This window comes from Uloborus diversus, unplaced genomic scaffold (assembly GCF_026930045.1).
Source record: "Uloborus diversus isolate 005 unplaced genomic scaffold, Udiv.v.3.1 scaffold_13, whole genome shotgun sequence".
Classification (NCBI taxonomy): Eukaryota; Metazoa; Arthropoda; class Arachnida; order Araneae; family Uloboridae; genus Uloborus; species Uloborus diversus.
In genome coordinates this window covers 8,040,303-8,056,414 of record NW_026557987.1, presented here as the reverse complement: position 1 = coordinate 8,056,414, position 16,112 = coordinate 8,040,303, and the positions used below count along the sequence as shown (strand labels likewise).

At 38.5% G+C, this 16,112-nt stretch overlaps 1 protein-coding gene across 1 annotated transcript in view; it reads left to right on the top strand.

The window, feature by feature from the left end:
* LOC129232660 (zinc finger SWIM domain-containing protein 8-like) overlaps positions 1-16,112 on the top strand; it is a 44,999-nt gene that overhangs the window by 10,943 nt on the left and 17,944 nt on the right. Inside the window, exons 7-16 of the mRNA XM_054866791.1 lie at positions 1,531-1,749; positions 2,711-2,913; positions 3,770-4,034; positions 5,128-5,321; positions 6,251-6,416; positions 6,494-6,904; positions 7,856-8,066; positions 11,589-11,678; positions 14,328-14,452; positions 15,663-16,009. Coding sequence (XP_054722766.1) covers positions 1,531-1,749; positions 2,711-2,913; positions 3,770-4,034; positions 5,128-5,321; positions 6,251-6,416; positions 6,494-6,904; positions 7,856-8,066; positions 11,589-11,678; positions 14,328-14,452; positions 15,663-16,009 — 2,231 coding nt within the window. The remainder of the gene's footprint in view (positions 1-1,530; positions 1,750-2,710; positions 2,914-3,769; positions 4,035-5,127; positions 5,322-6,250; positions 6,417-6,493; positions 6,905-7,855; positions 8,067-11,588; positions 11,679-14,327; positions 14,453-15,662; positions 16,010-16,112) is intronic.

The window sequence follows — 16,112 nt, the reverse complement described above, 5'->3', positions numbered from 1 at the left end:
CTCCATTGTTGATATGTGTTGCGGATTAAAACCAAAAATGGTTTTGGATGCATAGATAAATATCAAGAGCCTATAAATAATTTTAAAACACTCAAAACTGTTTCTGTGTGGTAGAAAGGGACTGCATAAAAAATGACTCAAAACTTCACAAGTAGCTATAAAAATAGCTTTTGCAGCACCATTTAAAATATTTTGTTTGGTGCAGTTAATATGAATTGCGTGAAAGAAGTCTCACATTTAAGTAGTTTGAAACCTATGAAACAACTAGCAATTGCTTTTTTAAACTAAACAGCTGCTCGGAATTTCGGCGAACCTTTTCGAATCCGATCAAGAAAATATAAATGCAAACATTGAAAAATATTTTATCCATGTATATGTTCTTACTTTACACAAACAAAACTTTACAAAAAGTATGACCATCATCCTCTGTAGCCTGACTATACACAAACTTCTTGTACTAAACCCTATTCAGAATCGAAAATACCCGTTTTATTTCCGACAGTTTTTCTCGGTCGTGTTCCGATTCGATCGAAAATTTCATATACGACGCGAAAATAAAATAAAAATGACAGCACGAAAATGGGGTCGAGTAGTGTATTAACAGCTGAAAAATTTGTGTACAAATTTTAATCCATTTTTTTTAGCTTTTTTTCATTTTACTTCAAACTTTGTTACAACTTGTAAACGACTGAAAATGGCTCTCAAATGAAACAAAAACTACATCTTCAAATACTTTTGCAATCATTACTTTTAGTTTCATGAATGTCATTTTTATTTTCATTTCACACATTCGCTTGCTCCTCAATACGACTGTGTCGTTACTTTTCATGATAGCACATTGATCGTGTCCCCCGGATCGGGAGCCGGAGAGTTGTGTTCATAGATAGGAAATAGGAAGAGCTGGAAAAATATATATACAGGAGTCCCTCGTATAACACGGTTCGTTCGTTCCGTGTTGTATCCAAACCGTGTTATACGGAATTTTTTTTTAGATAAAATTTTTTCTTATTTTTAATACTAATTATATATGTGCATGAGAAAAATCAAGATGTATCGTGTTGTATATAGGAACCGTGTTCCGTGTTATATCGAAACCGTTTTATACGAGAATTAGAAATAATGTAAATCAAGAGATGTGTACCGTGTTATATTGAAACCGAGTTTCATGAAAACAAAGAAAAAACTTATTAAGAGTTACCAACCGTTAACAGAATGTATTAAACAGAAATTAAATACCATCTTTTATAAATATAACACTAGAGTTGTATCAAAACCATGAGGTATTAAATTCAAGTTTCATACCGACATATTGAAACCATGTCGTAATGATCACAAATTTGGTACCGTGTCGTAGAAGTGCCGTGTCATACGAGGGATGCCTGTATATATGTATTCATTAACTACTAAAAAGTCTGAATCTTTTTTCCCTTTTTTTGTCACAACTCGTAAATGGCCGTTAATAATGTCTTTCAACGTCTCGTTTCGAGTTTGCCGAGTGTCGCGTGAATCTGATTCTGACTCTCGTTCCAGATCCTGAGCTGGTGGTTCAGCACTAAGGTGTCGCTGCACGTGGGCTCCTCCGGCGGGCACGGCGGCGGCCGTGGCGGGGGCGGCGGCAGCGTGCACTCCAACACCCACGCCTCCCAGCACGCCTGCAGCTCCCTCTGCGACGAGGTGGTGGTGCTGTGGAGGCTGGCCGCCCTCAACCCCGCGCTCAGCCCCCAGGACCGGCAGACGCTCTTCGGGCAGGTGAGTGCGGAATTTTTATTCATCTTATGTAAGTTCGCGTGACTGTGCCATTGTTGAGACACACATCTATCTGGTAATCTACCGTATCTATACATAAGTCATGTAATCTGCAATTTTTATCAAAATTGAATCATCGTCATCGGGACGTCTTTGACGTCATTTGCAGAAATGCGATGTTATAAGGTTATTTGTAAGTGGGAAATAGTTTCTTTTAAAAAATCTTTAAAAGTGGCATCTGAATGAAGTATAGGGAGGCGTAAAACTATAAAAGAACAATCTCATTTTTAGCAGGACTGCAGGTTGGACTTGTGCCGAGCACGGCCCTGTATGCCACCACAGAGTTAATATTTGTACATCTACTTCATCTTTTTTTGTAACAAAATGTTATGTCTGGAGTTTTTACTCATAGCTCCTCTGGGAGCATAAATCTCTGTAGCGAAAGTTTGCACAATTTTACGATAACTTGAAAAGTGTTTTGCGTATGGTAATAAATGAGGTATCAAATTGTTCGGAGTTAAATTGTGCATATCATATATTTTTTACAGAAAGTCAAAAATTTTGAAGGTTAATGGTGCTTAGACCCCTTAATTTGCACTTAAATGGTCCACTATGTCGCTTAGTTTTTCCAGGAGTTTTCCCAAATTGGCACTTTTCAGGAGTGCCAAAATTATCATTTTTTCCCCACTCAACGCATTTAGTTATTTTTAACGTTTTAATTTTTATAGATAACTTTTAAGTGTAAAACTATCGTTTGAAGTAGTTATAACCAGCCAGTAGCCCATTTTGAGTACTACTGCAAAACAATTGAAGTTGGAAGACGCAATTCGTGATTTGCCACGTTCCTTAGTTTAGCATGGACCAGATTACTATTTTCTTATTTAGGAATAATATTCATAATTCTTTTTCTATGAATAATGTGAACTTCAATGTCTACAATTTTCAATGTTCCATCCCCCCGCAGCTGCGGTGCTGGCACGTGAAGACCCTGGAGCGCGTGTGGAAGACGAGGAGCGGCGGGGGCGGCAACTCCTCCGGGGGCGGCCTGAAGCGCACCGACATCGAGGTGTTCCCCGGCTTCCGCCCGGCCATGGAGGGGTGCCTGCTGGACTGGAGCGACTACCCCATCCCGGGGGTCACCTATGCCGAGGGAGGAGGCAGGAGATGGTGAGTGTCAAGTATTTGAAGTGCATTTGATAGCGTTTAATTTATGTCATGTCATCGTTAATGGAGGAAACTGCCTATATTGACCTCAAGAGGTTCTGAATAATACGATAAATTTATTTTCCAAAGAGTTGTTTGAATTGTTTGTGAGCAAGAGCAATACAATTTTTATCTTTACTTGGCTATACACCCAAACTTCTTTTTATGTGGTATGGATAGAGAGCGCATAAAAAAATCCCATTAAAAAAATTGTACAAAACTTCACTAGTAGCTTTAAAAAGTTGTTTTCGCAACCCAACTAAAAAAAAAGTCTCACATGGCAAATAACCCAAACTTACAAAATTGTAATCTTTAAACAAAATCGAAACAAACCAAGTAATGAAAATTTTTGCTGAGTACTCGGACAAAATTCCCCGAAGAAGGAAATTTTCGGGAGGTCAAAGGGACTTCCCATCAGGGTGCCTATGACTACTTAAAGATACTACCTTACACTCGTTTAAAAATAATTTCGTCAATTGAATCCCAATCTAATTGAAATTTTAATATACCTCACAAAAAAAATTTGCAAAAAAAAAAAAAAAATGCACAAAAAAAAAAAAAAATTACATAAAAAAAAGACCTTATAAAAACAGTTGGGTGTATTTCTACGGGGTATTCCATCTGGTATGAATAGTGTTTGATTTTGGCACATTGTTTCAGAAGTGATTCTTTTTTTAATATTTCTTGTGTTTACTTTGTTTTGTGTTTGCTGTCAGCAATATTATCCTCCACTGAGAATGAAACTGATTATACTTACACTGAAATGACTGAAAAAGTGACATCAATCAGATGTGTTACTCCACCCTTTCTCTTCCCCCAGGTACTGCCCGTACGTGCACGTGCGCACCTCGGAGCCCTCGGCCTCGGCCGGTGTGGGCGGCGGGGGCGGCAGTGAGAGCGACGGCGGGAGCTTCTCCTCCCGGAGGGGCCGCTCGGTGGACGTGGGGCAGCTGGCCGGGTGGTGCCCCTGCGAGCACGACGGAAGGAGGAACCTCTGCATGCTGGGGTTCCATCAGGGGGAGCCCAAGGCCGGAGGGAGCAACAGGAGCTCCCTCAGCAGCGAGGGCTTCTGCGAGAACGAACAGGTGAGCCAGTTGCCGATTTCTACCGATGTCCTACTTCACACTGGTAGCCAAACTAATTAGCACTTGTTCCCAGTAGTGGTTGACCTGAAATTTCTAAATCTACTGTAATTTAAAACACTGTTAAAAAAGTGTAAAAACAATGAGTTGCAAATGATCTGTACTCTTCCCCTCCCCCCTCTCTCAATGTCAAGGTTTTGAGCCTTAATTTGCAGTAGGATTTACTAATAGAGACTGCTTCATTGCCAGCTTTTTTATGATGCTCGAATGTTGTTTCTACGCAACGCATTGTATAAAATTGAACAACCCTACAGGCAAAGAAGTTGTCTCCATCAACCACTTGTACTAAAGATTGACTTTGCGCCTTTGCCTTCACTCTTAAAGTAATTAACATGCAGTGTAACATCGATTTTAACAATTACCTCAGTTAAATGATACATTTCACTGGCATTTAACTGCATTGAATATCTAGGCTCCTCGATTTAACGATATCCTTGATTTAGCGATGACTTTTCTAGTCCCTTGACAATTATTAAAACTGGGTTACATTGTACTGTAATCAGTTTCAAGAACAAATCTTCTATTTCTCATATTAAATTTTTATTTCAGCTTAAAAATTCTTACTTATGCATGTTTTTTGGTTTTATTTTTGAAATCGACTTTTTTTTGCCAATGTTATTATCCACAGATTATGCAATATGCCACAGATTCTATTAAACTTTTTTTCTTCAGGCCGAATTTAGGACCTGTGGATTATACGTCACCAAGGATAATGCGCAGAAAATTACGGTACCTATCCTGGTTCAAACAAAACAATGCCTACTCAGTTTTCAGTGTGCTTTCTGCATCCTGCATAAGAATCAGATTTTTGTTGTGTTTGAATGATTGTTATAGTTTCACTTCAAAGTAAATTTCATCCTATTTTCATTATAGTTTTAGTTTTAACCATAGCTGCGCATTCTACCCCATAAAATGCCAATAAATCTCTTCAACAACCAGTCGTAAAAACAAACCCAGTGGAAGTAGATCTGGTGATTCATTTCGAAAATGTTTGATTCCCTTGAGTTAAATTCATCTCTGTGGTCCCTTCTTCTAGGAGGTGCTGGCCGAGGCGCTGTCCGAGTCCCGACGCACGTCGTCCTCCCGGCAGGCGGGCCCGTCCGCCACGGGGGGAGCCTGGAGCTCCCAGGAGGAGCCCTCGGAGGACAAGGACCACGAAGACGAGGACAAGGAGGAGCCCCTCTTCGCCACGCCCCCCAGACCCAACGCCCAGAAGGCCAACGGCTTGAGGTGAGTTTGTTTCTTTATGTCTATTTCACACTTTCGGTGTGAGTTTTCTCCCCCCACCTCGTTATGTTAGCTTAGGTAGGCAAGGTACAAATGCATAGCAAACAGCATGTAGAAGGGTTTGACTGTTGATGATCGGACTCAAGCTGTCATTTGTTCGGATGGGTCCGAATCATTCGAATGCGAGGATCGACTACGGGCTCTGTGCCGAGACCCTGCTGTTAGTAGCGGCTGCCGTAGTCAGCTGTTCCTTGAGATAACTTGGATGTTCTCTCTCCCAATGATTTAATAGATTCATTTTAGATGCATTTTTCATGCATTTATGTACATATTCAGTTATATTCTTAGAGCAGTGGATTAAGCCTTGTAGCAAGAGTTTGATAAGTATTGGAAACAAATGAAGTCTTGCTGTCTGATTTGAATCCAAACTTTTAGTCTCAAGATTTTCTCATTTCCAAAGTAATGATATGAAAATAGGCTCTTTTGACAGTTTCATAAAGCATTGTATGGCTGCAGTACAAAATGGCTCATTTGATTTTTTTTCTTGTACCGATTGCAGTTGTCTGTAATCTATTTCTACACTCTATGAGTTGAAATATAAATCTGCAATTGCAATAAATGTATTTTTTTAAAAAATTAACATTGAAGTAAATTCACATATGTTCAAAATATTGATCATAATCAATTTTTTCATCATTGAGCTACCTCTAAATATTGCTTGATCATGCTAAAATTTTACCTGATTATTTTTTTTCATAAAAAGGAACAATATTAGAGGTTAAGAAAGTCATATTTTCATACTTCAAAAATAGGCTTCACCCTACTGCTCATACAAGTATCGGTTTCAGTAATGGAATCCTTGACAACTGGTAGTTCCATAGTTAAAAATGTATAACTGTACTATAGTCATTTATCCAGACTCCTTCCCCCAGGCGCGGAGACTGCCCCGAGTCCCGCCCACCCGGAGACGAGTACCACCTGTACTACTACGACCCCCGCGCCCGGGTTTCCGGGGCGGGGCAGGAGGGTCCACGTCCGCCGCCACCCGAAGAACAGTGGTTTTCCGTTGCGGTCAAGAAGATCGAGGACCCACTAGAGGCAAGAGGATTTTCTTTTTTCAAATATTAACGACTTTCAGTGATTCAGATGCTCATTCCTCCTCTCTCCACCCACAGGTGCTGTTCGCCCGTGCGGAGGCCCTCCACGCCCACGGCCACTCCAACGAGGCATGCATGCTGGCAGTCCGACTGGCCGAAGAGCTGCTGGCATCTCCCCCGGACCTCACCCCGGACTCCCCGGCCGCCTCATCCTCCTCGGCCCCGACCACCAACGGCGCGACACCGTCCTCCTCCTCTGCCACCTCCTGCAGGGGTGCTGCCAGCGGGGGCGGCAAGAAGGGCCGCTCCCCCCGCTTCGACCCGGCCCACCACCGGGCCAGCCTCCTGGCCTCCGCCACCCTGGCCAAGGCGGCGTTCCTCTGCTCGGTGCTGGGGGAGAGCTCCCCCGAGCACCACGCCCTGGCGTTCCGGGTCGGGCTCTTTGGACTGGAGGTGGTGAGGCCGCCCGCGTCCACCAAGGCACTCGAGGTGAGTACTTTGAAAGTTTTAGTTGTTTTCGTCACAATACAAAAGTTTTCTGGCTGTTTTGGAGAATAATGGAAATAGGTCGAGAAATCGTGATGAAAGTATAAATGGAGATAGTTTTAAATAACTAGTTGTAGTAATTTAAATGATTTTTCATCATTTCAAACACAAAAGTAATTTTATATATAGAAAAATATCTTGGAAACATGCCAACATTAAACACGTGCTGGAAATGGCATGCCACGTTCGAGATTTCAATCCTTTTGCATCCTGCAAATATTTCTTTTCTTCTCGATGTTGGAAAGTAGTTTAACATAAGCAACCTTTAATCTTCTCATTTTAATAATTATTTTAATAATTCACTTATCTTTTCTGCTGGCCTCTCCAAACTGACATTTTTATGCTTGCTCCAAATTTTAGTGTTGTATAATAGGTATAGAAATTGTGCGCTTAAAAAATTTCTACGCCTGGAGTTGTTTCGATATGACCATTTGAAACCGAGCGGAAATGTGTTAAGAACTGATAATTGTATTCTGTTGATGGTATTTTTTTCCCTAGGCATTTTTGTATTAAAATATCTTCAGTGCATAATGTTAATTAAATATGAAAATATCTTAAGTAGATCCACAAGTGTTTTCAGTTTTTCACACATACGTGGTGTACGATAGCTGCGATAGCGGACTGTATTTTTATGCGGAAAGGTGCTGCTTGTTTTCATGAAAATATGTGCATGTAATGTTTGCTTCGGCAAAGTGAAAAAGCATCGTTAAGGGGAGGAAATGCATGTTTTTATAATTATCTGTTTGAAATGAAGTCCCTTTATCGTGTATGGTGTAGAAATCCTTGTTATTTCTATTTACTTATTGAAATTAGAAATATTTTAATATATGTATGTCGAAATTCACCCACTCACACGAGAAGAAGAAAATAAACCAAGACATCTCTCTTCTCCAGGTGAAGCTGGCCAACCAGGAGCAGGAGCTGGCGCTGCTGCTGAAGAGGCTGCCCCTCACAGAGCGGGAGGCGGACGTGATCCGGGACCGGGCGGAGAGCCTGCGAGCGGGGAAGCCGGTGTCCCGGGGGGAGGCGCTTCTCCCCCTCACCCTGGCCAGCTTCCTCTTCGACGCCCTGGCCGCCCCCTCGCCGCCCGCCATACAGGCGCTGGGTGAGTGCCGATCGCAACGATTGCACCGAAGACACCGATTGCACCTAAAACACTGATTGCACCAAAAACACTGATTGCACCTAAACACTGATTGCACCAATTGCACCAAAAACACCTATTGCACCAAAAACACTGATTGCACCGAAAGCACCAATTGCACAAAGACAATAAATTGCACCTAAAGCACCAATTACACCAAAACACCAATTGCACCAAAAACACCGATTGCACCTAAAACACCGATTGCACCAATTGCACCCAAAAGAACCAATTGCACCAAAAACACCGATTGCACCTAAACACTGATTGCACCAAAAACACTGATTGCACCGAAAGCACCAATTGCACAAAAACAATAAATTGCACCAAAAGCACCAATTACACCAAAACACCAATTGCACCAAAAACACTGATTGCACCAAAAACACCGATTGCACCAAAAACACCGATTGCACCAAAAACACCGATTGCACCAAAAACACCGATTGCTCCAAAAACACCGATTGCTCCAAAAACACTGATTGCACCAAAAACACCGATTGAACCGAAAACACCAATTGCACCAAACACACCGATTGCACAAAAACAATAAATAGCACCAAAAGCACCAATTACACCAAAACACCAATTGCACCAAAAACACTGATTGCACTGAAAACACCAATTGCGCCAAAAACACCGATTGCACCAAAAACACCGATTGCACCAAAAACACTTATTGCACCAAAAACACTCATTGCACCAAAAACACTCATTGCACCAAAAACACCGATTGCACCAAAAACACCGATTGCACCGAAAGCACCGATTGCACCAAATATGTCAAATTGGAAAAATCAGCTATGAAAATGTTGGAACAAAAAATTATGCATAAAAAAATATTTTTTTTACACTTTCCGTCCTGGTGGTCACAAAAAGACATCTAAAATATTAAAAAAAAACTTTTTTTTCTCTTTAAAATCACACAAATGGTTGCAGAGGTGGTATTTTACTCTCTTTAACGATCGTGGATGGCAGGAATACAAACATGGCTTTTTCTGCTTTGCTCCATTTCTTATTCAAATCATCCAAGTTTTTGAACCAAAAAATGGGAATTTTTGTAAGATTTTGAGAATTTTAATTTGCTTTTAAAGTAGTCGAGGATTTTTCTTCCTGCTCACTGGAGTGTTCCACCACATTGCTGCAAAAGATTTTAAAAATTCTTAAGTGCAGAAATGCGTTTTTTCCCGCCTTGGGTGAGCAGTGGGAACAAATAAGGACATTGCTTGCTATGAGAGAAAGTATTTAAAAAATTTTTTTCATGCTTAAATATTATTTGCTATAATAATTCATACAGAGATATCGAGTACTCGGTATTTTAATTTTAAAATTTTCAAACTAGTTTATGTGACAGTTCAAACTTTTACACGTTATATTTTCACTACACTTACCTAAGATATGGATCAAGATTTTAAAAAAATACTTATGATTGTACTAGATTTTTTAAATCAAGGAGTTTTTTTGTTCTGAAAAAATATACTAGGCCAACTTGCTCGGTACTCGGCCAAATTTTTTGATCAGATACTCGGAAATTACCGAGTACTTGTAAAAAATGGCACATTGTCGAGACAGATTTCGTAATTAATAGAAAAGTGCAACCATATAATATTGCTGCAATCCTTTACAATTCAAATTTAAATTTTGAGAGTAATGAAGTTTGTTATGCTTCAATGGAGTCAATCTTTGTTTTAATGTCCCCAAAGTGATTAAAACTTATTTATTAAAAATGGGGGCAGTGTAAAAAAATGAAATTTTTATATTATTATATTTGGCGGACTAGAGCTATAATTGATTGATATAATTTGTTTTAATTCCAGCTTAATCAATCATACCTTTTATTTATTTGTTAATTTTTAATTTTAAAAATGACTTTGTTACAAAATTTTTGGAGCAAACAAAATCGCTTAAATAATGATGAGTCATTAAATTTCAGCTGGAATTTTGTTTTAAAAACTATCATAGACATGGAGGTCTATACTACTACTCCAATGAGTTCGAAATTCATCACGTGTGTGTCGATGGATTTCTTTCTTAAATCATAATCTGTACTCGGGTACTGAGTACTCGGCCAAGTTGTGAGTCAGCGATAATAGAGTTTGAATGCAGAATCGAAAGACGAAACATGGTTGAAAAAACTCATTTTTTTTTCTAATGTAGTGTTTTGCAACAAAGTGTAGTTTCTCTATACATTATAAAGAATCTTGAAATAACATGCCAACAAAGAATTCAACATAAACATATCGATCTGATGTGTCTTACCGATATATCTCTACATAGTATAAAATGAAGTCTCCAAAAAGGGTCTGTGTGTTTGAACTCGCAAAACTCGAGAACTACCCGGCCGATTTCGCTGAAATTTTCACACTTTGTTCCTTTAAGTCCTGAAAAGGTTTGCAGACCAGTTCGAAAACAATTCGATGAATAGTTCTTTTTTTATTCCAATTTAGGCCCCATTTTCACATAAATTCCCGAATATGGGGGTGAAAAATGACTCGTAAATAGTAATATCACATATCGTTGGAAGGAGAAGAATTTTCCGCGTTCTACGCCATTTGTTCCAATACTCTAACTTAATTGCGGCGGGAGTTACTTGTGTTTTTAGCTCGAATTTGTTTAGGCTTAGCTGAAATTTAGGCACTACTTTCTTCATTAAATCCATCAATAAAAAGTGAAGGAATTGTCCCACAGTTTTCTTTTTGACAGCATTGGAAAGAGCTGTTTTTGTTACTCCAGATCTCACTCGACCTAACGTCGAAAGTTTAACCCTCTATCTCCATTAGAAAAAAAGTTACAAGCGAATGAAATGAAGTTCAAAAATCTGTTCTCTATTCAACTTTTTAACCATTTTATTTTGCGTTTCCACGGTAACGCTTTTTGAATCCATTGCTTATCAATTCTTAAAACTTACTTTATTTTGTGTTTCCATGGTTACGCCTTTTAAATCCATCTTTCTCATTTTATTTTAATTTCTTAAAAGTATTTCAGTATCAGTATTCATTGTTTGACGAGAAAATTTAGCATGATGGTTTCCTTTCATTTAATCCTGGTTATTTGAGATACTTCACTTTTGACGGAATATCCTACACACACGCGCATACATACACAACTACACACACACGCGCGCGCATACACACACACTAACACATACACGCATACATACAGACACCAACACATTCACACACAAAAACATACACACATACACATACTCCCCCCCCCCCACTCACACATAAAAACACGCACTCGTGATTGTGAAAAACGTAATTTGAATTCAAGATGACAAAAATTCAAATTAATTTTTCTTTTTGCATCCGTCAGTTATTTCTTGCTAACCAGCAACTTACAGGCCACGAGTTGGGAATTGCCATTTTACTACAAAGTGTCGTTTATAGATTTCACTGGCAATATATTTGGAGGGAAAAAAAATTGAGAAATGAGTCAGAGATGTTTTCTCACTGTATATTTAACATTTTGGGTCTGTTTCAGGTGGAATGCAGAACCGCAGTATGGCTCCAGCCTTCGCAAGATTGCCTGGAGATGAGCAGTTGGGTTTTGATGCAGCTGTGGCTGCTTTGGGTGAGTCAAAATACTTTATTCACCTTTTATAGGGGTTCGCCGGTATATATCGGTCGATATATATCCGATATTTATCAAGATATTTTCGATATTGATTTTTTTTTTAACTATGATATTTGCAGTATGAAATTATATGTTTAAATTATATTAATGTATTGATTTATTTTTTGAAATAACCGAAAAATAATGTACTATATTTATGTGATATATCAATACGGGTGTCCTTCGTCTGAAGATAAAATTTTGCATTTTTAAAGGAAAAAATCAATAGAGAGTCTTGCGTACCAACATCTCGGGAGTGACCAAACATGGCGACTGCGCTAAAAATTAAGATATAAATTTCTGAATTTGTTGCGAAAAAATAATTCAAAAATAAAAATCCTCATGAGACTACACTTTAGTTGAAAAGTTTTAGCGCTTTTGCGTCCAAAGAAATGAGGATAAGGTGAAATTTTCACATAAAATTTTTCATTTCTCAAGAAAATTATTTGAAAAAAAAAAAAACGATTCGCTGAACATTTTAAGTTATTTTCATTTCTTGGCAGAAAAATAAAACATCCAATTCATCTTTGTTTTTGAAAACTTTTGCACTTTTCTACGTCGATTTTGTGAATGACCAAATAGGGCGACTATGTTTCTAGCTGAAATGCTGAAGCATCCATCCCTGAAAAAGCGATCTCCAAACGATCTTTGCCAAGTTGTATTTTTTTTTTCTTTTATTTATTTATTTATTAATTTTTTTTGAGCAATCACGATTGCTTATTGTTCTCATTTGACGGTCCTTGACGTTGGAAATTGAAATTTCTGTCATCATTTTTTTGTTTTTTGTTTTGAGGGACCAGTGTTCAGGGCCTCTAACCAAAAAAAAAACAAAAAAATGTTGTCATTTGACAATTTTTTTTATTAAATGAAAGCATATTAGCCAATTGTTGTGGAGAACAATCATTTTCGCTATTGAAGAGAATGAAGTGTCCTTTGCGCACTCTCATTTCTGATGGTAAATTATCTTTATTATTACTCTGTTATCAATAGATGTAAGTTGGACCCAAAACGTGATTATGAGGACATTATAGATGAATTTACTACGAGAAAACAAAGGAGAAAATATATAAAGAATCAATGATGCGCAGAAAGCACATTATGATTTACCTTTACCATTTGTATCACAGTTTTTCCATCTGCGACTGTAAAAAAGAATTTTAACATGAAAACCATAAATTTATTTCAGATTTATGTTAAATGAGTTCTTTGCAAAACATCTTAATTATTAACTTTTTTCGTATGAAATCGGCATTTTAAAGTTTTCTTTCTATCAAAGTAATATCCAATGCTTCCCATCATATTTTTTGTGTGTGTGGGGGGGGGGGGGGCACCATATTTGTCAGTGCCCGGGGCACCCAGGTGTGTAAATCGGTCCCTGCCGGGCATATTATATATATATATATACATATAAATACTATTTAAGTACATACAAATAGTGAAAGAAACATTAATTTTAAGTCTATAGGTTATAATAGTGGTGTAAGAAAATAAACAGCACTGATTAGTAGGTTCCAGTTACTACTTAGAGGTTTAAGTTTGCGCTTATTGAAAATATCGGATACACATCAAAATACCCGATACATATCAAAATATCGGATATTTTGGAACTCCGCCTTTTATGCTTCACGACGGTTTCATGGATTTATTCTAATCCCAACGATTCTCTATTTCTCCAAGTCTTTTTTTTTTAGTTCCAAGCCCTCAACTGTTTTTTTTTCAACCCCCTGTACCAGTTAAATTTTCAGGTTCGTTTTGAGTTATCCATGGAACTTTTAGTTTTTCAGGCGCAAAAGTTTTCCACATTTTTGTCGGAAATCCACTTTTTAAAAAGACTTTCTGGCCGTTTTCTAGATCGATCGAAATCTGTCGGGAAATCGTGATTAAAAATGTAAAGGGGCGGGGGATAACTTTTAGACTGATTTCTTGTAGTTTTAAAGAAGTTTTATCATTTCAAACGCATAAATGCGAAAATCGAGTTTGTTTTGGAAACATGCCAACATCGAACAGGTGCGTGACCGAAAATGGCGCACTGTGCTTGAAATTCCAATCCTTTTGCATCTGGCTGGTATTTCTATTCTTCTGAAAGTTAAAACTTATTTTAGCATTTGCTATCTCTAATTTTTAATTTTAAGGATTTATTTTTCCCTTAATTTTTTTTTTTGTTAGCAAATCATTGGTAGTTTTTAATTTGTCTCTCCCTTTAATTTGCTCATTTCATTTTTGATTTTAAGAATTTATTTTTTCCTTTATTTTTTTATTAGTAAATCATTGGTAGGTTTTAATTTGTTTCTCCCTTTAATTTGCTCATTTTATTTTTGATTTTAAGAATTTATTTTTCCCTTAATTTTTTTTGTTAGCAAATCATTGGTAGTTTTTAATTTGTCTGTCCCTTTAATTTGCTCATTTCATTTTTGATTTTGAGAATTTATTTTTTCCTTTTTTTTCAATTAGTAAATCTTTGGTAGGTTTTAATTTGTCTCTCCCTTTAATTTGCTCATTTTATTTTTGATTTTAAGAACTTATTATTTCCTTTAATTTTTGTACTAGCAAATCATTTGTAATTTTTAATTTGTCTCATTAATTCATTTTATTATTTGCGTGTTCCAGGGCTGAAGGCAAACGTTTCGGAAGCAGAGCACCCCCTGCTGTGTGAGGGCACGAGAAGACAGAGGGGTGACCTGGCAATCACCCTACTGGTGACCTACAAAGACGACCAAGAGAAACTGGCAAAGGTGAGCACGTGACCTGGGCAACCGAAAATTACAGTGGGGATCGGAAATCGACGTCCTTCCTTCGAACAAATACATTTTTTTTAAAGTTATTATTTTAAATCAAATTATCATACAGCAACTAACTTGAAGAAGCAATAACTTCTAAGCAATAATCAAAAACCTTAAAAAAACTATAGATTTCTTTTTGAAATTACGAAAATAGGGTGCCAATTACCGCATTTTCGGGAGTAAGCGCCAAATCAAAATATATTCTCAAGGAAATAAATTTTAATGTATGCAACGCACCCGCCATAAGCTCCACATCCAACATTAAACAACTTGTAAGCAGAATTAGTAGTAAAGAAAGCTGGAATGAAATTCAAATGAACTATTTTTAATATTTTACTGTAAGTATGATTTTCTTACCTTGGGAGGAGACATTGGTTGTTTATTCAGAGTGAGGGACCCAAGCCCATCTCCTCGATGCCTCGCCAATGTCAAACTCTCTGGCCCAAGTAGCGCAAAAATATCGATCGACGTAGGAACGACATTGGTCGACGTTTGAATCCCGAACAATAACGGATGAGGTTCTTAAAACATACAGAATTAATGTCCAAGTATGTTTTTTAGCCGACTTGTTTTAAAAAATCATTTTTAATGCTCGTTTCGATGTTTGAAATCAATTAATCATCATTAAAAGCGTTTGTGTAGAAATCAGAAGCAAAATAGAGAAAAATGCAAACATCGAAAAACGTTTTTTTTTTTTATGTTGGAAGAAAATATTGAAACACTTACGTACTTTGACATGACTGACGTACTTTTTCTACATCAATCGTTATGTTGTGCTACCCGCCGGCAGAAGGACTATGTGGTGCCATCTATTGACAGCATTTTCAACGTTTTTTAAAACTTGGATTTTTTTTTTACTTGGGGAAAAAAAACTGTATCCGCCGCATCGGCAATTGCGTTTTTTCTTGTATGCGCCGTGCCTCACTGCTTATTCCTGAAAACATGGTAGTTTAAGATAAAGACTAACAATCTAGTCTATAGTCGGGGCAAACGTAGCCTTGTGAAGTCTATACAGATCCTAATGATAGAATTGCGATGCTGCCAGTTTAAGTTTGCCCCAGCTGTGGTGCAAAGGGAGATTGCTGCTTTTTGGCCTGTAAAGTTGTTTATTTTACGAAGCCAGAATTGCATGAAAGGACATTCACATACATTTCCCTTCCAGATCATGGAGAAGCTATTGGACAAGGAGGTGCACCAGATGTACAAGGCACCCACCTCCTCCCTCTACTACTCCTCCTCCTCCTCCTCCACCGCTGCCAGCACCTCCACCGCGGGGGCCGCCAATGGCTGCGCCACGGGGGAGCAGGGGACGGATCGCGCCGCCCCGGAAGAGCGCTCCTCCACCCCGGGGGAGGAGGCCGCCGCCCCGGGAGACGGGGACGGGCCCGATGATCCGGAGGGACCGCCCGACCTGCAGAGGGGCGCCAACGAGAGGAGGCAGAACGGGACGGGGAGGCCCAGGAGCCTGCCCTCGGCACAGAACGGGAACAGGACGAGACAGTCCCACAGGTGAGTGGCCCATGTGTGTATAATCCTAAATATGATTTACTCGTCATCATTAACAGCCTTTTTCTTTTGGTTGGTTTCATTGTATCTGAATGCAATGCATGAT